The sequence below is a fragment of the Desmodus rotundus genome, chromosome 1, assembly GCF_022682495.2.
Source record: "Desmodus rotundus isolate HL8 chromosome 1, HLdesRot8A.1, whole genome shotgun sequence".
In the NCBI taxonomy this organism is placed as follows: Eukaryota; Metazoa; Chordata; class Mammalia; order Chiroptera; family Phyllostomidae; genus Desmodus; species Desmodus rotundus.
This window is the reverse complement of record NC_071387.1, coordinates 49,411,244-49,439,002: the sequence shown is the minus strand read 5'-3', so window position 1 is coordinate 49,439,002 and position 27,759 is coordinate 49,411,244. Positions and strand designations below refer to the sequence as shown.

General features: G+C 39.8%; 1 protein-coding gene across 4 annotated transcripts in view; it reads right to left on the bottom strand.

The window, feature by feature from the left end:
- The window catches only part of DOCK8 (dedicator of cytokinesis 8), a 213,691-nt gene that overhangs the window by 167,390 nt on the left and 18,542 nt on the right, over positions 1–27,759 (bottom strand). For 2 of the 4 annotated variants that reach the window (XM_045191179.3, XM_024555137.4), the window contains exon 2: positions 3,885–3,987. In XM_045191179.3, the coding sequence (XP_045047114.2) occupies positions 3,885–3,987 (103 nt within the window). Of the gene's footprint in view, positions 1–3,068; positions 3,211–3,884; positions 3,988–6,334; positions 6,442–27,759 lie in introns of those variants that run through there. The other 2 variants (XM_045191172.3, XM_045191165.2) reach the window with 2 other exon arrangements.

Genomic DNA, 27,759 nt, shown 5'->3' with positions numbered 1-27,759 from the left:
ACACAAAGCAAAAATGAATGCTTTCTAAGGTATGAGGCTTTTTTTCAATGTAAATGGCATAAGATACAAACATGTCACGTAACCATAGTGTTTGGCATATACCCAGGATGTGGCTTTTCACATCTTTTTCTTCAGCCAGGGCCATTATGGTCCAGCTGATTCATTCCACTTCACTTTAAAACTTTTCTATTCTCAGTTTTCAAAAATAGGATTTTCCCTCTATAAAAGTGTAGGTTAAGATCATTAACTTCATGTGCAATGTCTCAAATTCTCCTTTATACCTTAGGGCATAGATCTCAGCCCTTTTTTCCTAGCATATTTCACTCCCCTTTCTACTTTGAATGATCAAAACCATTTTGTTTTAATGAGGAGATCAAATACAGATATGTTCGCCTATGTAGGTGATCAACATCAGAGGGTGTCTGGCCAACCTGTTCACATGGCCGTGGCAATGGAAAATGCCAAGACCAGCGAGTGATGCCGCACTCAGGAGCACTGTCTCTGGCCTGGGGCACGAAGCACTCTGATACGGGTGTCAAATAGGTCTAGGACAATTCTATCATCATGTTGAAAAGAACAACTCCAAAGGGTGGTTCCTGTTCATATTAAAAAATGCACAACTTAAAAATACTGTATTTACTTTGAAAACATTTGTACACATATCATCACAGCTAACATTGGCAGCTCGAATTCAAACACAAAAACCTGATCAAACAGAAAAAAATCACACACCCTTCCTCTCACTGGATTTATCAGATTTCTCACAGAAGCCACTATCTTTGTATAAGGACACACCCATAAGGTCAGCGAGTGGTCCCTGCTTACTCCATGCAACTAAGACAACAAAAGAAGCTTCACTTCCTTTATGTTCTTCCTCCTGTTTGGAACACTCCTACTATGTCGGTCTTTAGAGAGACCGCATGTTAAAGTCCCAGGGAACTTTAAAATAGTGACGCCTGGGCCCATCCCTTGGGATTTTGATTTAATCATTCTATGGTGGGCCTGTCCACAGTGGTTCTAAAGGTTCTGGGGATTTTGATTGGCAGCCAGGGCTGAGCACCTTCCTGTAAGTCGCCTCAGCCTTCCCCACCAAGTCTCGACCTCCTACAATATCATGGATCTTTCTTCTGAAACCTACCACACTTGATTGAAGTCAGTATGGATTTTCTATGTTATCTCAAATAGATCACAAGGCCCTTCAGAGACGAAACCATCTGCTACTCATCTTTTCTTTCAATCTCGCTGTGCCTCCACAGCACCAAACAGGTAGACACTAATATCAGCCACTATCTACACAGCATCTATTATGTCATTCTATATAAACCCTAATGGAGGTGGCATTATTATGCCAATATTGCAAATGAGGAAACTGAAGCCTTCACAGAAGTTAAGTAACCTGCCCCAAATTATATCCTGAATAAATGAGTTATACTTTCACTGGAGGGAACCTGGTGGAAAGTGAAGATCTCAATATAGTTTTTATGCAAAAAAAAAAAAAATACCCCAGATCCATCTGACTCCAAGTTCTTTCCTCTTGTAAAAAAACAAACTTATAAATGATTGGGTTTTAAATAACTTTTTGTCAATTAAATACTTTAAAAAATGAAACAGTCATTTGTATCAGCATGTGGAGTTGTTGGAATGGTGGTTATTAAACAAAGGTAAGAGAAACAAAAGTCAAAATGCACTCAGTCTTACTTTTCCATTGTTTAAAATAATACAATAAACAGTCTATGGCTTCTCATTAAAGAAAAGTTTTTGAAAGCTGCTTCAGTTTAAGAGTCGTCAGATGATAAACTACTTCTCTGCCTGGCCAGAGCTGAATCTTACTGAAAGGTCCCATTATCTTTCTATGAAATGAAATAATCCTTTCAAGGGAAAGGGAGATCACCTTGAGGGCTGATTTCTGTCCGAGGCCCCTTCCTTGGGGAAGGTGACTCAAGGGGAAGAACAGTCACTTCACTGACATTGCAACACTACCAGCACGTACACATCAACCAGGGTGATTTCCTAAGCAGGCCCTGCTTTTTTTTTTTTTTTTAATGGGAATTGAATTTGGGTCACTTGACTCCAGGGGCAACAGACAGTGCTGAAGCTGTGGTAGAGATCTGGGGAAAGATACTCAGCAAATCAAACTGGAATAACCCAGGGTGATATATTTCAAGGGCTATTCATTTGCATATGGAACAAGGGATAAACTATGACAGGTAGAAACACATGATTCTCGTATAGTTAAAGATTTTTGCTACTTCTTTGGGATCTTCTGTTAGAAAATGGGTCATTAAGCCACATGTTACTTGGCTATCCAGCTAATGAAGCAACTCATCAAAATTCACTTCCGTCAAAACCTACTAATGAAGCAGCATAACTAGCCAAAGGACACCCGCAGACATTCAGTAAATTTTTTCTTTGAGACTATACATTTAAACAAGATGTCTCCTGAAGAAACTTAGGGCTGCAGCAGTAAAGTCAGAGCTGGCCCGTGGAGAAGGGGTTAAAGCCTGCTGGCTAAACTTCCTCCCGCCTCTCCACAGTGCTGTCCACACGATTTCTCAAGACTGCTGCTGCCCAGGGCTGCAGCCTGAATTTACAAAGAAGCAAAACCCCAAGCCCCATCTCCCCACCTCGTTCAGGCTAGAAAAGTGTTTTTCTAGCTGAAGTCATTTTTTAAATGACTTTTGCATATCTTGGAGTACATTTTAGTCAAAAATGTAATAATAATTTGGGGGCTTTTCAATAAAATATATATTAGCACTAAATTAAACCAAAAAGCATTTCTAATTTACCTTGGTTCAAGGTTTATCTGACATATCAGAAAGCATGAACATTATGCACCGCACAGGCTTTTATTATAACCTACAATTTTGAAACAGGCAGGAAAAGTGCAAACAAAAACAGCAGTCTAGCAAGCCACCAAAGTCATAAAACACATTTTTTGAAAAAATGTCATCACAAGCTCCCTCTCGCAGTACAAGGTGCTATCCATTTGTTAGTAGTACTGCTTCATCAATGACACAACACACCAATTATCCTACTGAAACAAGCACCGATCACTCCAGTAAACATACCTTTAAAAGATACATAGTCACACGGCGCGCAAATTGTTTCAGGACACAAAATGGCGGCTACAGGAAACGGTGGAAGGTTACAAAATCTCTAAGAGCAGAAGTGGTTTTGAAGTAATAAGTGAGCAACAACGAAAAAAAAAAAAAATTAACCTCCCCAAGATAACTGCCAGAAACCAGAAACAAGTGCCCTGTGCTGTGCCTGAGGAAGTGAGGGCAGTGGAGGCTGCAGCTCTCTCACAAAGGAAGTGAGGGCTCGCTTCTGGTTTTACGAACCATCTTATTTAAATCAGAAGATTCTGTATCAGATCTGTCAGTTACTTTACCTCTGCGTAGAGTAGAGGTAAAATAACTACAAATTGGCCAAATTCATCAAACCGTGCAATCAAAAATGAGTGAATTCTATTGTATGGAAATTATACTTCCAAGAAAATGATTTTTAAAAATTAAGGTTTGTAACTTGACTTTTAGAATACAATTTTTTTCCCCAATAAAAGCATGTTACAAAAGGTAGTAATTTTCCAGTGTAATCTTCCCCCTCCCTAAAATATGACTCATAATTTGGGTGAAATCAAGTAGCCTGGATGTCCACTAAGTCCAGGGATGTCAGAACCACAACTCTTAGAGTTCCACTTTGCACTCTAAGCCCTAGTTGAGGGAGGAAGAGGGGGAAACTGATATTAAAAATTAGGCACAGAGCTACAGACTGGTGTTGGTCATGTAAAGGTAGCAGCGGGAAGATCTGGGGAGAATCAGGAAGCCTTCACTGGGTGCTTCTGCACTTGACCAATGTCTAAGCAAAGCGGTCACCATACTTACTAGTTGAAGAGAGGAGAAGCCAGAGGTATTTATGCTTTGTCGATGGTACTGGCCAAGGTTTGGTGGAAGAGTAAACTGTTTCCTTATGTCCGCTGAAGAATACCTTGGGTTAAAAATAGAAAAATCTAAATGAAGTGATTATTTTTTAAAATCATCACAATTATAGATACAATCTTTGATGGCATGTTATAAACTCTCTGTTTGGATTGGGCAATTGGTAGAACTGACTAAAATGTCTGCAGTGGCCTGTGGATGGACTTTTGTGTGATAATATGCACTCTTGAGAAGTTCACGAGGCCAGGATGCCTGCAATCGAGGCTTCAGCCCAGTACTGGAAGGATGACAGCAGGAGAGGGGGGGAGAACTCGAAGCCCAAGGGAAAGGTCCCGGGCACCTGGCTCCTTCTCCCCAGGCCATTCGGAGTCATTGTCCCTACATGAGAACATCTGCCTCTGACGAGAGCCCTTTAAAACCCTCATCTGCCACTGTGATCTAGTCGTTCTCCTTTCTAGCAGTTGCATCCTTCCGGTCAGCTGCCTGCTACAACAGAAAACATTAGAGAACTATTAAATGAACACATCTACCTCCCTGAGGCACCTGAGATGGTAGCTGGAATTCCAAGGACTGCATGTTTTCCAAACTGCTCCTAGTAGAGAGATCCTTCGAGTCACCCGTATCGACATCGGTGTCCACATCCCTGGCAGCAGATGGACCACATGACAGTTGTTCTCTATTGTCCACCCACACCTGCCAGCATGAGCCTGCTGACCAGTGGCACGTCAGCGTACGAGCAGGTTGACATTTGGGCACTCACTGGTTCGTCATTTGTTTGGAACTGAGAACACACGTTCTCAGGAGATCAGTTGTTGGTGGTTGGATTCTGAGGCTAGTTCACAAACCTGTGCTTAAACCACAATGAGGCCACTGTAGAATATGACTAGAAACTAACAGATTACTGAGGATGAAATGAGATCATATATGAGTATTGCATAATTAATAACACAGGCTCCTGACATTACTAGTGAGGTTTCTGACAAGGTCTCCTTGGCTCCCAACCTTGGCAGTGTGGTTCATCCAGAGAGGCAGGAAACGTGCTCTGGTTCAACTTCCTCTCAGGATCTGCACGCTGCTGTTGTGCATTGTCTAGTCCTAGTCAAACTACAAATCAAGGGGGTGGGCACAAAGCCAAGCACAGGACAACGATCTCTCCTTCCCAGGACTGTGAATGTGAATGGATGTGAAAATGGAAGAGAATTACTGCTGCCCGCTCACTCAGCGCTGGCCCCTTACATTATGATGCAATGACGTGTGAAACCCCAGAGGAAGTTATAGCAACCCATGTTCACTGCACTGTAATTTCCTAAAGCATGCTACTTATTTTTATAAAAGTATAAGAAAAATACTAAGCTAAGAAGTAAGGATTTCATTATCCATCAGGGACATGCAAACCAAAACCACAAGGAGATGTCACTGCATAACCCCTAGGATGGCTATGACAAAAAAGGTGGGCAGTGACAAGTGCTGGTGCAGATATGGAGAAATTGAAGCACTCATACATTGTTGGTAAGAAGGTAAAGTAGTGTGGCTGCTTTGGAAACTGATTGGGCAGTCGGTCAAAAAAGTTAAACAGGGTTCCCACATACCCAGCATTTGTAGGTATATGCCCAAGAAATCTGAAAACGTATTTCCACACAAAAACTTACACATGAATGTTCAAAGCTGCATTATTCATAATAGCCAAAAAGTGGAAACAACCCATCATCTTATGAATGGATAAACAAAATGTGCCATATCATACAGTGGAGTATTATCCAGCAATAAAAAAGAAAGGAAATACCGATATATACCACAACATAGATGAATCCTGAAAATATTATGCTAAGTGAAAGACACTAAACCAAAGACCACATATTATATGATTTCTTATATAAAACGTCTAGAATGGACCCTAGCTGCCCAGGGCTGGGAGGATTGGAGGCAAATGGAGAGTGACTGCTAAGGGGAATGGGGTTTCTTCTGGGGGAATTAAAATGCCCTAAAGTTGACTGTGGTGATGAATGCCAACTCTGTGAATATACTAAAATCCATCGAATCGTATATGTTCAATAGGTGAATTTTGTGGTATGTGAATTATTTCCAAGTAAAACAGACAGACAGGCATAGATAGATAGACAGACAGACATACAAATACGTCTTTGTGTGTAAGTATTCTACTGAGACCAGAGTAAGAATTGCCAAGTTTAGCATGACAGCCAGGAATGGAGGAAAATGTCCAGATCATGATCCCGATAGGCTGATTTGCCTTATAAATTGGACAGTCACCAATTTCTAAAAAAATCAACAGACTAGACCACTGTCCAAAACAAAAGGCCCATCTTACATAAACAACGCTGTACTGCGTTTGGCACCGCAGAAACCCAAACCAGCACGGCAACCATGCGTTCGCTTACTTGAGAAGATGGCCACAGTCACAGAACAGAGACAACCAAGAAAAGGAATGTTTTTTTTAAATCCGAGTTGACTTTTCACAGACGAGACTGACTGCTCCTGTGACTTCTGTCTCCAGGTCCTCTTCTCAAGGCCTCTCAAATAGCACATTTTAGTTTCCTGGTCATTCTAAAGTCCTCTCTGCCATAGACCACAGGGGTCTACCTGAAATTGGGGTGCCTGAAATTTCAGGAAAGGAAGTGACACTGTGTGAGAATATCAAAGAACGGCTGGAGGGACAGTCTCTGGTGTTCATTTTGAAGCAAAATATCTCATCCTATGACAAAGCCCCAACACTTTTTTCATCATGAAATTATAATGTTTCTGCTCTCCAGTCTTCCTTCAACAGGGTCAGCTGGAATTTCTGTCGCAGCCGTTCACATAAGTTTTCCAATTCAGATCTATACAGATCTTCCTTGACACATTGAGCCTTACCTAGTACCTAAGCATCTTATTTCCTATCCCCTCAAAGTCAATTTTACAAATGAAAGTTATACCTGTCCCTTCGAAACTGTCAATAAGGAGCTGAATTGTTTGTCCTTAAAATGAAAATAGTTAATTATCCCATGTGGAAAAGAAATGCTTCATGTCACTTAAAGAACTTAACAATAAAATATCTCTGCAGAGGCCCTACATTCATATTATACTAGCAAAAATGGGCTGGAATGATAAAATTACATGTTGGTCAATCTTGGGGGAAAATCACCATGCCCCGCATCACTATGGGCTGTATATTGGTTCAGTGTCTCTGGGAAGCAACACTGTAATATGCAATAAGAACTATAAAACTGTCATTACTCTTTCATCTAATTATTTCACTTTGGAGGATATACCCAGTGGAATTCACACAAACAAAAATATAATTTGAGCAGAGATGAGCATAAGAACTCTATATGATAGCAAATATTTGAAAATAACCAAAGCATCCAATACTTGTCAGAACACTAAGTAAATAATGGCACAAAATAGATGAAATATGGTTTTACCATTTAAACTAAAAAAATTTGAATTAGGTTGATCCACAGAAATTTGCATATAAAATAAGTTATAAGTAAAAAGTATGCTTTGGCTGGTGTGGCTCAGTAGATTGAGTCCCGGCCTGCGAACCAAAGGGTCGCTGGTTCAATCCCCAGTCAGGGTACATGCCTGAGTTTCAGGCCAAGTCCCCAGTAGAGGGTGTGTGAGACGCAACCATGCATTGATGTTTCTCTCCCTCTCTTTCCTCCTCCCTCCTTCTTTCTCTAAAAATAAATAAATAAAATCTTTAAAAAAAAAGTAATATGTGGAAATGAATACAAATACCTTAAAATATATGTATAAATATCCCACAAGGACGAGAAATCCTTTTGGTAGTTATATAAAGGCACTACCCCATTCAGCTCTTTCTCCTGTAAAATTGCTTAATTCCATCACTTTTTAAAAGAAGATGCATACATATAAAGTCAGATGCAGGCACACATGCAGTACTTGAGATTTTTAAATATTATGTAAGCATCAGCTAACCTAGCACCCCAGTGTCTAAATCAACCCTTTTTTCTCTATGTCAGCAACCGAGAAGGGGGAAGTCTGCCTACACAAATAAGAGAATACAGCCAAGGCAAGAGCTCATACATATACATATAGCTTAGTGCCGGTGCAACCATTGTATATTGGTTTTTATTTCCTTTGCATTGAAGTCTCAGACTGAATTCAACATGTCTAACAATTTTCATGATGCTTGGTTTATATCATGATAATACTTCCTTGATAAACAAAGACACCTTACTTCTAGTCACTCAAAATGCTATATACATAGTATCTTTATTTCTATAAATTTAATTGGGAAGAAGCCTTGGAGGTTGTTCAAAATGTTGAAATCTCCACTAAAGGAGTCAGAATGGTAGAAGCTCTATGTGTTTAGTCAGTTGGACAGATAATTGGGATATATACAGTCGGGACTAAGTACCAGTAGAACAAATGGGAGACCAGAGCTTGCCAAGTGTGGCCTAAGGACCATTTTTCATCAAGTCATCAGCAGCTTAATAAAAATGCATATTCTTGCCCTGGCAGGTGTGGCTCAGTGGATTGAGTTCCGGCCTGCGAATCAAGGAGTCACAGGTTCAATTCCCAGTCAGGGCACATGCCTGGGTTGTGGGCTGAGTTCCCTGGTAGGGGGTGCACAAGAGACAACCACACATTGATGTTTCTCTCCCTCTCTTTCTCCTTCCCTTTCCCTCTCTCTAAAAATAAATAAATAAAGTTTTTTAAAAATACAGATTCCTCAACCTCACCCTCATCCTGATTCAGCATCTCTGTGGTGTGGCCTGGCAACTGCACTTTAAGCCAACAAGGCCAGGTGATTTTTATATGCAATAAAACATAACATGCATTGACAGTTGAAGACTATGAGAGAGTGGTTCGTTCACACATTCATTCCTAGAACATGGAGGGCACACAAAGTGCCAGGTTCTTTGTCAAGTGCGAGGGACTGAAGTCTGAGAAGATACTAATGCTACTCCTGGAAGCTCAATCCAGTGGGTAGGAAGGAGGAAGACAGATGGATAATTGGATACATAATTATAGTACAAAAAATAACTATTATAATGCAGGATATACACAGTATCTTATGAGTAAAGAAGAGGAAGTTACTAATTCAGCCCAGGAATGCTTAGGAGGCTTCTGGGATATGAGGACTTTTGAACCATACTTTGAAAAAAAAGAAAAAATGAGTAGGAGCAGGGCTGATGGAAAAGAAGACAATGCATTTCAAGCATTTTTTAAAACATTTCATAACATCTAGACATTAGGCTCCCATACTCCTACTTCAAGTATTTTAACCATCAGACTGCCCTGTTTCTTAACAACGGCTAAAAGAGCAGAGAATAAGAAGGTGAATTAGTCCTGAGCTAGCCATTTGCCAGCTGTTTGAGTTCAAGTACATTAGTTAACCAGGCAGAATCTTAGTTTCATTAGATGTAAAATGAAGGGGCTGGGCTACATGATCTCCCGGGCACCCTTCCAGCCCTAACTGGCAAAGATGCTTAAGAATCTCAGGCTGAACAATCAGCACCGTGATCTACACCAGCAGCTGCACTAGGAAACCAAACAGCCCCGGAAGGCTTTGCTCTGGCTTTCATCCCTGAAAGAAAATTCTTTCACTATGCTGGTATGGCCAGCAGCCAAGATGGTTGGAAGGATTTTAAAACTGATTCAAGAAGAAAACTTGTCTATAAGTATCGAAAGAAGTTTAGGGTTTCCTGAATCTGACATGTTTTAAACAGTAGTGAAAGGGGTAGAATAAAAGCAAACATATAATTTACCCTTAGTAACTAATGCCTGACTGTGAAAACACCCAATAAACACAAAGTGTAGAGTATATAGCTAGTAATAAACAATAATTATGGACACTTGTGGGTGGCATATGTAGCCACAAACACATGATATAATTGAATCTTACAAAATAGCCATTTTCATGACTAGAAATAATTTATAGCAAGTAAGCATTGAAAGAACATTACCCCCAAACTTCCTGAATTACAATGTCAGGGCAGTATAGTATTTAAAAAAAGAGAAATGTTTTAAAATTTGTTGTATACAGAAAAACTAGCTCTGAATGATGTAAATAACACAGGGTTAGACCACAGGACGTGGTCTGTATAAGGCCAAAAACACAGGGCTGGCTCGAGACTGAGTAGTTCGTGGAGTTGACCACATAGAAATAAACTAAGACTTATTCCGAGGTTTATCCTCAGATACTTTTAGTGAAGTACACCTTTAAATTTAAAAGGCTACAAAATTAATTTCCATAGCAAATCTGATATGTGTAGTATGTATAGTATTGTATAATGCACACCATATAATAATATCCATTCACATATCTCTACCCTTACATATATACATGCATACATGTTTTGAGCAATGAAGTCTTGAATGAATTCCTCACAAGCTTGCCAGCCTGCGGCTTCATAATAGCTCTTTCAGGTTTAATGTTTCTCATATTTTCCATCTCTTCTCATAAACAGACACGCCATAAATGTACAACTTCTATAAAGATGATCCAACAGGTGAAAACATGACTATGAAGAGATGTTTGCTCCTTATTAACAAGCTGGGGAATCTACATTTCTTCCTCACATGGAGGCTCCAAATCCCTTTCACTTGGAAAATTCCTCTGACTACTGAAAAATACTTACGGGATGACTTAAGTGTTTGAGGGTTCCCACAGCAATCCTAGAGAAGGGTCACTGAATGTCTCCAGTGTCTCTTAAAGGCACCCCCTCTCCCCAGTCCTTATTTAACATCATGTAATTTAGTTTCTCTGCCGACATAATCACTACCTACTGATGAGGCAGCATAATCACCTAAAAGAACACCTGTAAATATCAAGTGATTTGTGTTTGTAACCTTAAAGAAAAAAGGTTTTTTTCAGAAAATTGTGTTGAGACATAAAGAAACAGCTCTAACATATGTAAACTGAAGTCCCAAAAGAAAAGAGATAAAACAGGATCAGAAGTAATATTTAAAGTATTGTTGACAGAAAATACTGAAGATGCAGATTCATAAAACTCTATAAATACCCATCACAATCAATAAAGAAAATCAACCTAGACCTTTCACAGTAAAACTGCTGTAAATGAAGGAGAAGTTTTAAACACTCTTGATAAAATCTGGAGAAAAGACACATTATCTTCAGATATATTACTTCAAAATGTAATACTACTAGTTAATTTCTCAGCTGAAAATATGGAATCCAAAAACCAATGCAATAACATCTTTAAAGTGCTGAAAAACTACCAATCTAGAATATTCTACCCACTGAACATATCCTTCACAAATAAAGGATAATGACAAACAAAAAGTGAGGAAATTCATTACCAGCAAAGCCACCCTAAATGAAATAGCAAAGAGAGTTGCTCAGGCAGAAGGAAATGATCCCAGATGGAAGCCCAGAAGTGCTGAAAACCACAAAATACTCAATAGGTTAAATATGTAAGTCAACCTCTGTGATAGTGACGATACAAAAAGCATTATAATAATTATAATAATGTGAAGTTTAAAATACACACAGAATTAAAATACATGTCCACAACACAAAAGGTGAGAGGCATAAATGGAGTTCATATGTCCTAAAGTTCTTGCACTGTTTTGGAAATGGCAAAAGTACCAATTAACAGTAGAATTCTAATATGTCAAGTGTGTATTGTAATCTCTGCGGAAACAAGAGACAGACTGGAGAAAAGGAAAAACACAGTAAGATTATATATTTAAACTCAAATATGTCAGTGATTATATTAAATATAATCAGATAAATTGTCCAGTTACAAAAGTCACCAAATTACATAAAAACCTTTGATGCTTACAAGAAACCTGCTTTATTTTTTGACATATTTGTTAGGGCATATTTGACATATAGTATCCTGCACATATTGGAAGTGTATTTTATAGCCCTAGCTGGTGTGGCTCAGTGGATTGAACACCAGCCTGTGAACTAAAGGGTCGCAGGTTCGATTCCCAGTCAGGGAACATGTGTGGGTTGCAGGCCAGATTGGGGGAGCATGAGAAGCAACCATACTTTGATGCTTCCCTCTCTTTCTCCTTCCCTTCTCCGCTCTCTAAAAATAAATAAATAAAATCTTTTTTAAAAAGTGTATTTATAAGTTTGACACATGTATACACCCATAAAACCATCATGTCAATCACAAAGTTTCCTCATGCCCCTTCTTAATCTTTCCCCCATGTCCCGAGGTAACCACTAATGTGCTTTCTTTCATTGTAGATTAATTTGCATTTTTTAGAATTTTATATAAATGAAATCAAACAATTTATCTCTTTTTTTTATCTGGCTCTTTTTTTACTCAGCATAATTAATTTGAGATTTATTTATGTTTTTGGCTATTACAAATAAACCATCTATAAAACATTCATGTGCAAGTCATTATATGGACATATTCTTTCATTTCTCTTGGGTAAATTCCTAGATAAACTAAGTTTACAAAGGGATGAAAAAAAGTTATGTAAAAATCACCAAAAGATGGTGTAGCTATAGCAATGCTAGGCAAAAAGCACTTTAAGGCATTGGAGATTTGGTTTAGATATACTGAGTTTGTGGGCCTGATGAGGACTCCAAGTGGAGGTCAAGTTGGCAGTTGGATCTGGAGCAGAAATGAGAGGTTTAGGGTGCAGATATACATTTGGCCAGGCTTGAGTTTGAGGCTGTTTTTCCAGTAGCAGTGAGAGATCTACACCTCTCCACCTCTGGTTTCTCACCCATCTCCCTAGCGATGGTGTGGTTAGAATCTGTGGTCTTGGAGCAAAGCCACACAACCTAGCTAAGAGCGCAGCTACACCAACCTCTCAAAACAAACGGCCATCCATCTGTTTTGACTTTGACTCCTCTTTCGTGAATTCAGTCTCTGAGGATAACCCAGGTCATAGGAGCTCTCAACAAGCTGGTCAAAGGTCTTGAAAGCAGCCTCTGAACCACAGAAGAATTTGTGGAATGAAATTTTATCAAACTCATGAAATAAAAATAGGGATGCTTCTAAACGTTGAGAAGAAGAACTTCCCAATTACTAGGCTTGTGGAAGGTTGACATATAGCTTTTTAGTGAGAACAGAAAATCGTGCCTGTGTTCACTGAGTGCTTATACCAGTTCCAGCCCTATGAATTTCCGGCTCATTTTACTGAATCCTCACAGCAACACTGTGAATCAAGTTTGTCTTCATTCAACAAAGGGGAAACTCAGGGCTGAAAATGTCTGGATTCATGATTTGAACCCAAGCTATCTGACTTCAAAGACCCCGCTCTTAGTCACTATGACTATAGAAACTTAAAAAAAGTTTCTATATGTATTTAAGTATTTAAATACTTAAAGTTTCTATATGTATTTAACATGTATTTAAGTCTAAGTACGCTATTTAAAAATGTATAGAAGGAAAACCACTAGAAAGAAACCTATTCACAGTTATATTAGAGGCAAGATAACAGAGTGTTTTTCCCCCATTCTCTTTTTCCAAAGTGTGCCGTGGTTGCCCATAGAAATCGTGCACACACACACAATTTTAACCTACACTGTTGTCAGCTTTCTGAATGATGTCAATTCTTCTGTTCAGAAACAGGAATGAGCTTGAACATCTTAAGAGTCTCCTAAGGGTTCCTTTCATCATTTCTATTTTGTTTCCAAGTCTCCTCCTGGAATTTCTAAATAAAACTGTGTTCTCAGCATACTTTGAACTCTTGTATCCACTTCCTGATCTACCTGATTCAATTAAACTCCACAGACATTGTTCAGTGGTATTGATTAAAAGCACTGCATTTTCTACTCTGATTTGTGATTATCTAAGTTATTCGTCCTGGGCACGGCCAGCTCCTTGGCCATTTAGAGGTCACATACGGCATTTTCATCGAGGGCCACATTGGGGCTGTTTGTTTCGGATATGCTGTGCCTGGCAGTGAATTAGCAGCATGTCTGTGTCCTGGTGAGATGGCTTCACTGAGACTCCAACAGCCTGCTAGCGTCTACTACCCACGGTGACTGCAACTGTGAATTAAAAATGCATTTTACTTGAGGTAAAATTATAACTCCCTCTATTTTTGTGAGTTTCCTTCATCAAGTTGTTGAACTTGCAAAGGCAACTGAGAAAGTTTTTTGTTTGTTTGTTTTTGTTTTTTTCTCGCCCTTGAACACAGCCTCAGCCTGTGGCAGACAGCTGAAGTTGAGGACTGCAAGGTTGGTTGTATCTTTGTGAGAACCTGTAATACCACAATGCTTCCTAAAGTGTGGTCCCCAGACCAACATCAACATCCCCTATTAGAAATGTGATTTCTTGGGCCTCACCCCAGACTTAGTGAACACTAAATGCTGACAGTGGGGCCCAGCAATCTATAGTTTAACAAGCCCCTGAGGGGACTGCACTCTGAAATCTGAGAGCTACTGCTCCATTTTGACCAGACCAATTCCAGCTCTACCGGCCATTCCTTCCTTGCCTTTCATTCATCCCCCCTCAGAGACTTCAGACCCTCCCTCAGCCTAACCAACCCTACCCAGCTAGTTAATGTGAAAATCAAGATTCTAACAGACATTCTTTCGATGATGCTGATATTCCCTACTTAGTCAGATTTAACTGAAATATGCTACTTTACACAAATAGTTAGTCTACCCCCAAATAACCACACTCCCCCATTCCCTTGTTCCCCAAACCTGTCTATCTTTCCTCAAATTTTATTTTAGATTGAAGAATGAGAGCAATGGTTCTTAAACCAGAGAAACTGCACTGTTCCAAAATTATTAAGCTATAAGTGGTTAACTATTATTTACTTTAGAAAAAAAGCTCTGAAGTGAGGGGGAGTGGAAACTAGTAGGGGGAATATTCTGGGGGGGAAAGAGCAAGGTTAGGAACATTGTAGAATGAAGAGAATCTCTTAGTTAAGAATAGGAAGGAAAGATGAGACATATACCCAGAAGTCTGACACTGATTTCTTCTTTCAACAAGGATTTATTGAGCACCCACTTGTTCAAGGTTCTACAGTGAGGAAAGCAGATAAAAGTCCCTGCCCTTAAGAGGCTTATATTTGAATGTGCATTGATGCCTGAGCTTCTGCATCATTACTTTGTATCAAGCATTGCCCCAGATGATCTTCCAGCTCAGGTACTGCTCTGCTTCCTGACACTGCTGCGCTGCGTGACAGTGGGTAGCAGAGGCAAGAATCATTTGGTGCCTCTGTGGGAGGGGAGGAGATGGCTGAATAAGGAAAAATTATTCAGAAAGTAAAGGTAACCAGACCCCACCTCAACTAACCAAATTTAGCCCCTCACAGAGCAAAGGATATATCCCCGAGGCTTCCAAATTGTGTATTTTTTATAAGTTCCAAGTATCATGCATATTCTGTGAAGCCAAAATCATTTTTATAATAGACCTCCCATGATAGAAGTCATATCTCCACTTTACAGAAAAGACACTGAAGCAGGGAAGAGCTGGGTGACCAAAGCAAGTTCTGAGATAAGGCCTATTCTGACCTAAGGAACCAAGTCATCTGCTCCTAGCTTTTTTTTTTTTTCCCCTTGCCTGGACAGGCATGTTTAGACTCATTTACCACTCATCGTTTTCTGGAAGCGAGGCCCAGCCTCCTGACAACATTTTCTGGGAAGCCACCATGCCCTTTCACATTTCTGCAAATATCTTTTCCTGCTGGCCTCAGACAGAAAGAGGCTCATTTTTGTGCTCTACCTACCTACTACTTGCCATAAAAATCCTAGTGCTGTATCCATAATCAAATTTCTATCTAGTTAAAATAATAAGTTCCTTTACTCATCCCTTAGTAACATGTTGTTCATGTCAGTAAGACATATGCAGGAGTAAAAAACCCGTAAATCACTTCCTAATAAATAGGAGTACACTCTAGTTACTAAACAGTTATTCAAGTTGACTGTTTTTAGGGTATTTGCTTTGGCGAAATTGTGAGGCCTGAGTTATGGACCAAGGAGGTATTTTATGTCAAGAATACTGGCTAAAAACACCAGCTAATTTAATTTGGGGGGAAAGAAATTTCTTATGCAGGATTTTTCAAAATATTGGAATAATAGAATATTAAAATAATACTATACTTCTTGTATACTTCTTGGTAATACTATACTTATTGCAAAATGTATACTAATGGGTATAAATTATTCTTAATACTGAGAAATGATAAGAGAATAGTGCACATGATCGGTAAAATTACAGGAAAAAATTTCAAGAGATATATGGCCATCGTGAAGATTGTACAGGAAGAAATTAATTTATCTCCTTAATTGATGATTTCTTCTTTGTTATTCATCTTAAAATCAAGACTGTCATAAGAGTCTCAAAATAATTTTAAGGACAACCTAAAGACATTCTATTTAGCCTCCTAGACAATTATGCAAAATACTTGTTAACTGGGCATATATATAACAGTCTTTCTTTTATGTACTAAGGTGATGTTTCTATTTATTTTTATTTTTCTTTTTAAGAAAACTTTAATGTGAAACCTCCAGATTTTCAAGTTGATATCATAACAACAAGGCTAACTTAAGCAAACTTAGAACACTGCCTTTGCCATGCCTGTCCTGGAAACCTTTTCCTTCCATCAATGAGCCTCAAACATTAGCATACATAAGAATGAGCTCTGGCTGGTGTGGCTCAATGGATTGAGTGCTGGCCTATGAACCAAAGGGTTGTTGGTTCAATTCCCAGTCAGGACACATGCCTGGGTTGCAGGCCAGGTCCTCAATAGGGGGTGATCGATAGGCAACCACACACTGATGTTTCTCTTCTCTCTTTCTTCTTTCCTTCCCCTCTCTCTAAAAATAAATAAATAAAATCTTAAAAAAAAAAGGAATCAGGTAGGGAACTGGTCATGATGCAGATGTCTGGGTCCCATCTCCAGGTTCCTGATTCGTGAGTCTGAGCATGGCCAGAATCTGCATTTTCAACAACCCCAGGGGGTCAGGTGCCATGCGCCTAAGCACACATTGAGAACAGGCAACGACTGCCTCATGAAATCAAAGCCAATGGAAAACCTGACAGAAACTTAGCTCATTATTAAACCAATCTGGAAATCTCAGGTAATAATACATACTTGGTGCTCACTTGGAACTAGGAGAATGTGCACCTATGTGGTTCTGTCTGTAATTCCCCCCCTTTTTCTGCAAGGGAATTATTTATTCATAAGGCAGTAAAGTCGAGGTTCCCAGGATACCCTAAGTAAATATTTCCTCTTCACCACTATGTAAACTAGCTCAAGGCATTTTAGATTGCACAAGTTAAGAAAGAGGAAAGAGAAAGGAGGAAAACAGGAAGAAAAGGAATTTTTACAGGAAAAGAGAAAAGAAACACAGTATTACTCACGTAAGTAGAGAGAACTGCACTGTAAATGTGGAATCTGCTTCAGAAGGCATTTACTCAGCGCAGCCGGCCCGTAACCAAATAGTAAGAGTTGGGAATTATTCATTTTCGGGCCTCAATTTTCTGCAGAGTCCATAAAGATTTAGAAGGATGGTCTTGTTCAGAAACCTTTATCTGTAACAAATTGAGGAATGGAATTGCATCCCTCAGTGAGATCTTGCTGACCAACCCTTCTTCAGTAGCCACCATGCACCACCAAGGGTCTGCAGATTCTGCTCTGGGTCTGGCTGTTATTACATGAATAATGTATCTTACTGTTGATATCATGGTTCCTATTGAAATGCTCTCCTATGCAGTTCCCAATATAAAACACACAAGGAAAAGCACTCTCCCAAAAAATAATTTTCTTTTTACCTTCAACAAAGGAATAACAGCTTTAACTTCCTACAGTTCTAGAACACTTTGTGCTTTAAAATCCTCTTGTATTTGAACACAATTCAAAATCTCGGTCTCACCTTCTTCCCTCAATGCATGAATGTGTAGTTATTTGCACCAGCTGACTGCACTAAACATGCCAAGGTGGACTTAATGCACAGTAATCAACATGAATGAGGTTTTAGAAATGAAAAGCCTGAAACTGGTTTCTGAAATAAAATGGTGGAAAGGATGTGTGGTGGGAGCAAAGCCAACATCCACATAGCTCTTCCTGTGGCATCCTTTTTGGTCAAGAACAAGGTGTTCCCCACAGGAAGGCAGTAAAACATGTCTACAGCTTTGCTAGTATCTTATTTTAGCATAATTTTCAGAGCCTTACAAAGGCTTGCCTTCCCCATCAAGGGCCTCACTGCTATGAAGTAGGCAAGACAAGTCAACAATGCCTAGGGAGGTTAAGGGACAAGTCAACACTCAGTTAAGGGACAAGTCAACACTCAGTAAAGTTGAAGGACTGCCTAAAGCTGACAAGCCTTGCAGGACTTGACAAGAACTCCGTTTTCTTAATGCCCAAGAAAGTAGACTGTGGTCTTCTTTCAAAAGAAAGTTGCTTTAAGTAGTCACAATTGGCAGAAATCTATGTGTTGTGATTTAAAGGGAGAAGAAAAATCCCTGGCCAACTATAATTTACTATGCTTGTAATTCCCACAATTCTAAAGCTTATAGGAAGTGTTCCATTGGGTTGAACGACTAGTGACTTTAAAGAATAATATATAAACTAAACCTACTATGGTGTCAGATCACTATATCAGCTCAATCTATTTCCACTAATTCCATACAGGAACACTGAGGAAAGGAAGCCCAGACCATCCCATGGGGGTGTAGGGAGCTGAGGAAGATAAGGAATCCCTGAAGCAATGGTGGGAATGGGGATCCAGTCCTTTCCTAGGAGGGTTGAAGAGTAAAGAAGGTATAATCAGGCTTTCAAGACTAATCTCAGACAAACGCATTTTGGATCAAACCTTTGTCCCAAGACCAGAATAATGTATTCAGTGCCCAGGATCAACTTTTCCATTTCCCAGTTTTCCTTGGATGAGAAAATGAATTAGTGTAAAAGCATGTTGACTACAAATAAAAGTTAACAACAAAAGCCTGCCCTAACATATGCAAAAAAGTCTACATAGGGAATTTTTTAGAATACACAAGTCTATTAAGACACATGAATTGCCCTGGCCAGGTAGCTCAGCTGGTTAGAGCGTCGTCCCGATACTCCAAGTTTATGGGTTTGATCTCTGGTCAGGGCACATACAAGAAACAACAAATGAATGCATAAATAAGTGGAACAACAAATCGACCTCTCTCTCTCAAATAAATAAACTGAAAAAATATTTTTAAAGATGAACAAATTGCCAGTTATAAAAACAGTCATAGGAATGATGGGGATGTAAAGTACAACATAGGCAATATAGTTAATAATATTATAATAACTATGTTATGGTGTCAGATGGGCACTAGACTTATGTGGGTGATCACTTGGTAAGTTATATAAGTGTTTAATCACTATATTGTACACCTGACACTAATTTAACATTGTATATCAACTGTAATTGAAAAATAAAATTAAAAATAAGCAAATCTAACAAAATTATCTTTAATATCTTTATGCTAATTTACAGAATAACCATTTTCCAACAAGTGATAACTTGGCTCAAATCCTGCTTCATCACATAGTAATTGTATGATCTTGGGCAAATCAGTTGATCCTGTTAAATATGACGAAATGGGCAGAAGCCAGGAGACACAGAGAGAGGAGACGATAAGCAGAAGTTGTAAAGCAGTAGAAGCCACAGTGAGCAGAAGCCATGAGATGGGATGTCAGCAGGGCTAGCAGAGAAGGAAGAGGAGCAGGTAGAGAAATGAAGAAAAGAGGGAGACCTGGAATCTCAAAGCTGTCAGGCTATAAGAGTTGCCTTTGCCAAACTGTAGGAATTCAGCCCCTATTTGGCCTCATAGTTAGGTGCCTTGTGCAGTGAGCAACCTACACAGCCTTACATAGAGGGCCTGGGTCCATGCTTAGTAGCACAGATTAGTGCTAACCTAGGCAAAGCAAGATCACAGACACATTTGGAGATGTGACTACTCGGCTCCAGGCCATCACTGGCATGTAGGAATACATGTGTTCCTGGAACACATGTATTCCTAGTGTTACTGGAAACCTGGATTTTCATGTGAAATCTGCAGTTCGTAATGTTGGCAAGGGAAGAAAAAAACACAAGAATTACTCTTGGATCTGCAGATCCAATTCTGGCTAAGCAGTTTTTTGTTCTCCTTACTTTGTGCTGTATCCTTAAAATAATTAACCATTATCTGAGTTAACCTGAGAGTATCTATAATCATTATAACCTAGAAAATCCTACTACTATGTATAACTACTATTACTTCACTTAACAATGCGAGGTCATGCTTAACGAGTGCTTACTCTCTGACAGGGAATGTTTAAATCCCAGTTAATCCTCACAACAGTCCTTTGAGGTGATATTTTTATTTCCACGTTACAAATTAGGAAACTAAGACCAAGAAAGGCTAAGGAACTTGCATAAGAAAATTCCTTACAGGAGTTAAACTTCCAGCATTTTCCTTTTCTACAAGCTTAGCAATGGAAAGCTTAACGTGTGAAAGCTTTCTGAAAGAAGGATATTAAACATTATCCTGACTACCGAGAACAGGTTTTGGCTTGTCGCTGAAACTTTGAATCCAGCTCCAGTATCATTAATCCTTCCATGGGTGAGTAGTCTTGGAATACGTTCCAAACGTAATTCAAATGCCCACATTAGCAATGAGAAAGATTTAAGAGCAATTACTGAAGGCCGATTTTTCACTGACTACAATACTCTTTTTTCTGTATAATTTTGTCTCTTTGTGTTTCACCAAAAAAAGAACAAAAAAACCTCAAGTACAATAAAAGTGAAGCCTTTGAAGTCCAAAATGCACCAAATATTTTTGTAGAGTGTGGGATGGGGAAGGCAGAGGTGGTACTTGGAACAGAAATTTCATTCAAATTTGTAATCAAACTCTTTTTGTATCAAATGTTTCCTATACTATCTTGACCAGCACTCTCCAACCCCAGGCTCTTCGCTCTCCTCCTAGAAACTGGGTCAACGCAGTTCCATCAGACAAGAAAACCCTCATCCTCCAGCCCCTTATCTCTCTCCTTCCCCTGCCCCCCAGCCTCCACTTCCTGCACTCCCTCGCACTCCCTCGCACTCCCTAATCCAGTGTTCTCAGGCTTCCACCCTCTACAGAAGCTGTCCTTGATACAGCCACTGATGACCTCTTTCCAGTCCTGTTTTAGACTGACCTTTCTGTGGCATCAGACACTGTTGACCTTCTCCATCCTTGATGAAACACCACCCTGGAATTACACACATACTCTCAACCCTACTAGTCAATTGTCCTCAGTTTCTTGAAGTCCTTCCCCTTTATGCCTCCTAGGTGTTGTTCATTCCCAAATGGAAGTACTTGGATGCATTTGAGATTGAGGGGCAAAGAATCAGCAGCTGCACCAGATGAGTAAATCTCGTTCCTAAAACATGGGAAAGCACTGAAGAAAAAAAAGGGGAACTCCTAGCAATGAGAAATCCGGTATTACGTCAGTGTTAGAGTGTCCTGTTGTAAGGAGTCTACTGTGAATATTTTCTGTGGAGTGGACAAATTATTATACATGGCCTTTTCTCACAGGAAATCAGTTGCTTTAATGGTTTCCTTCCTTCAAGGGACAATGTCAAAGCTGTTGAGCCCCGCACTGCCCATTTGGATCATTTAGCTCACATGGAAAACTTCTCCCTAAAGAATACAGAAAGGAATGTCTGTTAAGCAATTAACTTATCCTCTTTTGCCCAACAGAATGCAGTAGTGCCTGAGCCTTGGCTATTTCCTGTCAGTTTAATAATAAACAACCCAGCCCTTCTTGCTCTCACATCGTGAACCCTACATGATCCTGAAGATATGCTAAATGCTTGTGCCAGGACATAATGACAACGTAAATGACCCTTAGTGTGGGGGATACAGTCAAGAAGTTCAGATGGTCACAAGACATGCTTGCTCCTTACAAAGCCTGTGTTCTAAAATAAGAGAGGGCCTTGGGGCCAATGGCAAGTTTATAGAGTTTTCAGGATGTTATACATTTTCTTGACGCTATAATTAAAAGTAATAGGATAGCCTTGGAAGAGCTAAAAATGGCATGGCAGAGGAGATACACTCAAACCGACCAGGAGTAGAGAAGAAAGGTTTGATACATTAATTGTTTGAAGGCAAATTCATTGAGGTGGTCAGATTGGTACTGATGGGATATAAAATATCACTGGTTTTCTTCATTTCCCTTTGCGGAGGAATAGGCCTGAGGTCTGAGGCAGACTGAGCCTTGGGCGGTGACTTGTCTTTGCACTGTTTACATAGCCTACCCTTAGGGATGAGAACTCAACAGGCAAATTTAGGGTGAGGTGAATACTCTGGTGAAGGCAATTCTCCCCAGAAGTCACATCTTAGGGGTATCTCTGGTCTTGAAAACTTGCCATTGGCCAAGATCTGGGACAACTTTCCAGCACTCTTGTGCCGCCATCTTCACCCCATCCTGTGAGGTGCCAGGTAAGCGAAGTACTTAGAGCAGCGACAACAGCTGCAAAGACAAGCAGGGTCAAAGGGAGAAGTGAGAAGATGCACTGGGTTCCACGTGGGAGAGTATGATCTCCCTACTATAGTACAATCCTCCTTTCAAAAGTCCCCACTCAATTTTGCACTCATCTCTGTCAGCTAGAATGGAATAACAATATCAGGCCACAAGAGCCCATCCATAAGATTATTATGTTTCTGGGAAGTCCCCATTTTCCAGAGTCAGTTTTGCTTCCTCAGGCAGCAATACTGCATTTGGTAACAGCACTGTCTCAGTAAAAATGCAAGTAACTCTACGAGCTATAATCCACTAAACACTTACCAGCCACAGACCAATTCAAGCTGAAGGGTGGATCATTTGAAGGCTGGTTTAGAAGATGCTTGGGGGAAAAGCCAGACAGGTGCACACAGAGCCCTGGGAGACCATGTCTGGATGACAATCCCAGAACCTGCTGAAGTGGGTAGAATCATGCAGGGAAGGGAACAGGAAGGTGGAGAATCTATAGTTAATACTACTTATGTCCCAATTTTATTCAGGCCTTGGTAGATGAATCAGAGAGGGAAAAAAGAGCACTTGACATAGATAAATGGTGTTCCTTTGAAAGGAAGAAATGTAAAATTGACCACATCTGGTCATGAGTCAAGCTATATACACCGTGCTAGATAACTCAATGCTGGAGGCTAAGAACAGGGTGACGTTAACCTGTTTTATCTCAGAGGCACAAGTCAAGGAGACTACAGGGAAAAACAGCCAAGGCCAGAGAATCTCAGGAGGTAGGTGAGCCAGAATGATAAACCCACCTGATACAGGCAAAATAAGCGGCCGGCAGTTCAAAAAAACCAGGTGTCCTGTGACTTTCAGAGGTCTACCCTGCCACTAGAGAGCCCTTCCATCAGCTACCTTGGAGGGAGGCACGTGCCCCCCAAAACATGGTAAGCAGCAACCAGCCTTCTTCAAATGCATGGGCCCACCTGTCGTGATTGACCACAGATGGACTAGGAAGAAAACACCAACGGGATCTTCAGGGTCTTTGATGGGGAAGTACCTCCAGTAATTTGGAGCCTCAAACCTCCACAGCTGGGAGCCTACATTAAACTTAAAAAGGGTGGGATTCTAGGGGAAAAGCATGCAGACCTGGGAAGTTTGGCCAAATTAATTAGTTAATTCTTTAATGAATATTTATGAAACATCTCTTATATGCTTTGTATATGCTAGGCTCTAAAGATTCGAATGAGAAAAAAACTTATCCTCCTGTAGCTTCCAGTCTACTGGGGGCAGGTAGGTTGGGGGACATTAAATAAACAATCACATAAATTTAGGGTTATACATTGTGATAAGTGCAAATAAGGAGGAGCACAGGGTGTTCTCTGAGTATAAAAGGGGAGTCTTAGTAACTGATCTAAGATCAGTTTACTGGGTTGTGACCAGCATTTCAAAAAATATGTAATAGAACAAAATAGAAAACATCAATGTGTCCTGGAAACAACACAAGGTGGATATGGTTTCTTGAAGCTTTCATTTCAATGTGTGTGTCTGTGTGTGTGTGAGAGAGAGAGAACTAGATTGACATGTAAAGTGTATTTCCTTCGTGAACTGTGGTGACAAAACTTTGAAAGCTGATATTAAAGACCAAGTTAACAAGACTGTGAGTAGCAGGTACCACAGATTGTCTTTAAGGATGGATGATAGAGTTGTGGAGAAAAAGGGGGACTGTGAGCCAAGGGGTCCCTTTCATTGACATTATTCCAGAGGGTGGGGTGGGAAACACATCTGGTGTCAGAGTCATCTAGATTAGGGCAATGAGATGTTCAGGACAACCCCACCCACTCCATTTTATGGAGAGCCACTTCTGGCCTCGGGGAGAAGTGTAGAGAAGGAAAAACATAGCTATGCAGTTGAGACACAGTGGTTGTCCAAAGTGGGGAACCCTGGCAATCTTGACATTAAAGAAAGCGTGTGCCAAGCAGAAAATATTAAACTGTCAGGGGGCTAACTGGATCTTTCATCTTTGTCTCTAACACTCTAAATTCATTGATAGTAGAGAACAGTCCGTTGGTAGTAGAGACCAGAACCCAAGTCTAATCACCAGGGCGGCATCTTGTTCTCTACACCTTGATGGCTTCCCAGACAACGAACACCACAGTGACTTCCGGTGGGTTTGCAGTGTGACTCTGATGTCAGTAGCACTCAGGGGTGGAACTGTGCACTGGTTTGAAGGGGTCAGAGGTGAATGGAAATGTCCTTGTTACTCTGAAGCACAGAGAGATCACCTCCCAACATCCCAAACATTCTCTCTTCCATCTGAAAATCAAGTTTCATGCATTCTACCATTGAGTTGCTTAAGCCCCTGAAGGCTAGGCAGTGTTTTTAGTGGACTGTTTCTAGTTTTGACAGTGTGGTGGGGAAGAAAAAAGTTTGAATCTTTAGTTTGAAAATGCATCTTTGCTCCTAGCTAATTTCAGAGGCAAATCAAGTCAGTTTTGGCCAACTCTCATGGAAATATAGGGAAAAAAACCCATAAAATCATATTCAAGCTGTGAAAAGATACCACCACAGGATTTTCAGATGCTGTAAAGCTACCTCTGGTTGTGTTTAGAGTGGACATGATCCATTTTTCTTGAAAGTTAATCCTCTGACCAGTCTGAGGATTATTTTCCATAAACATATTATGGCATATGGAAAAAACGGGCTCAACAGATTCCATGGCAAGGCCACGATGAAGCTTATTTCAGCAAGAGAGTTGGTTTGCTGGCAGCAATGGTTTACAGGCAGCAGTTGGGTCACAGGCAGCAATGGCAATTGCAGGTGGTTAAGAGCTTGAGTTGGTCTCAGGTAGACCTGGGATTCCAGCACAGCTTCACCACTCACTCCTGGCGTTAACAGCATAACCTCGCTCAGTCTCAGTTTCCCAATCCACATCCTTGGGATGATAAGAACGCCCTCAACCTTTTTAAGGCTGTTATGAGGATTATACAAGGTAATGCATCTGAAGGACATAGTTAAGTGCTCAATAAATGCAAGAATTAATTTTTTAAAATAATTATTAGTGATCACATTGTGACTCTTTCCTTCTGCCGTGACAAGAAATACACACTGGTTTTTCAGTTTCTCCTAGTTTGTATTAGTCTTCCCCTGTTAATGAAGACAAATTATACAGTCGATCTTTCTACTTCTCAGTAAAACAGAATTTTGGAAAAAGTCATAGCCAAGTTGCTATCATTTTGAAAGGCTTAGGTCTCAAATATCTTCTCAAGGATGGTCTGGGGCCTGGCAGTCATACTTTTGCGTGGATCTAGTGGGCAAAGAATTTAGAAAAAGACACAGAAAGTAATATTATCTTGGAAAGGAATTTTAAACAAACTTCTACTATAACCCTATCTTGAGGAAACGGAGACCCAGAAGGATGAAAGGTATGATTCCTCTAAGGTTCTTCGGGTTGTGTGCAGCAGCCCAAGGGAGCTGTGTTCAAGGACGGGCAGGAGCGAATCTGAATCATCAGAACCACTTGGTTTGGAGGCTCAAGCCGTCCTTTTCTGCAGAGAAGCAGCTGCTATTGAACAAAACAAAACACTTTTAAAAAAATTTACCTACTCCTTCTTTTAAAGAGGAGTGAAGAATTTGCTAATTTCTTAATCTCAAATGAGAATTATTTATACCAAATCACTTTCTCTTTTCCAAATGTCAAGAGGAAAGAGAATTCATATTTATCAAACACCTATATGGTAAGTAATTTCCACATAGTTTCAATTAATCCTCATAACTCTAGGGAATAGAATGTTACCTTTTTATTTAACAGATAAGGAAACTGAGGCCCAGAGAAGCTAAGTAACTTGCTCAAAACTGATTAAAAAGTGATAAAATGGGAATTTGAACTCTAGTGTGACTCATATGCATGTTTGTCTCAAAGTAATGTCCTCACGAGCCCTCACCCTGTGTTATTTTTCTGAACAGCACTTAACACCACCTGACATTATATGATATATTGACCTGTGCATTTACTGATGATCTGTTTTTACCATTAGAACCTATAGAGGGCCAGGTCTTTCTATAACCCTAAAGGCTAAAACAGTGCCTGTCACATAGTAAGTGCTCAAGAAATATTTGTCACATGAATGGGCGAATGAAAGAATGAATTAGGTAATTAGTGCATTGATAAGGGGATATAACAGAGAAATAAACATCAGACTTAAATGTAAATGGAATGAAAAAATGTAATCGGTACGTAACTCTGGCAATAAAAAACAATTGTGCATAATACATTAACAGCTTTCTGTAGGTGATTGGACACTTCCACATAACTTTATCCTCTTTAAGAACTATAGTATATGATTGTCCAACCACTATGCTGTTCACCTGAAACTAATACAAAATAATATTGAATGTAAACTATAATTGAAAAATAAAATTTTAAAAAGATATAATTTTGAGAGGTGTGAAATGCTGTGGAGAATGGATAGCAACAACAGCAGAAGCAGATTAGCAAATAAAAACCAGAGGAAAAGGATGGGCCTCAATGACTAGATTATGGATTATGGATTAATATCAAGTTTACCTATATGTTAATTTTACTTATAATATTACCATAGCTATATAATATTAAATGTTGTAAGGGATACATGTACTTTAACATTATACAGAAATAACTTAAGTAAATTGTGTAATAAATTGCACATATAGTTAATACACAGTGATTAATCCAAAAGAAAATGTACATTTAACTGCCTGAAGATGGCTAGTTTTTAGATTCCTGGGTATAGCTGGAAATGTTGGTGATTCATGTGAGGATGGCCTAAAATAGGACCAAGATTATCCAGAAAAGCATTCATTTTAAGAGCCTCTCCTCATTTTTTTGAATTCTTGTTTCTTTATTCTGTTCTGGTTGGATGCTCACTTTTTCATTTTGTTCCAAATCATTGATTTGAGTCCCAGTTTCCTTCCCTTCACTGTTGGTTCCCTGTATATTTTCCTTTATTTCACTTTGTATGGTCTTCATTTCTTCCTTCATTTTGTGGCCAAACTCAACCAATTCTGTGAGCATCCTGATTACCAGTGTTTTGAACTCTGCATCTGATAGGTTGTCTATCTCTTCATTGCTTAGTTCTTTCTCTGGAGTTTTGATCTGTTCTTTCATTTGGGCCATATTTCTTTGTCTCAGTGCACCTGTTATGTTGTAAGGGGAGGAGCCTTAGGTATTTGCCAGAGTGGGGCAACTTACATTGCTGTGTTGTGGTGTTGTATTTGGGGGAGGAGTCAGAGATGGAACAATGTCACTTGCTGGCTTGCTGGACTTTCACCCACTTTCCATCACTTCCCCCACTTCCCACAAGCAGATTATGCCCTTTCAGGTGCTGATTCCCAGGTGGCGTGCTTGTGTACATTCTAGGATCCTGTGGGTCTCTCCAACAGATTCTCCTGTGAGACTGGGAGTTTCTCCCACTGCCAC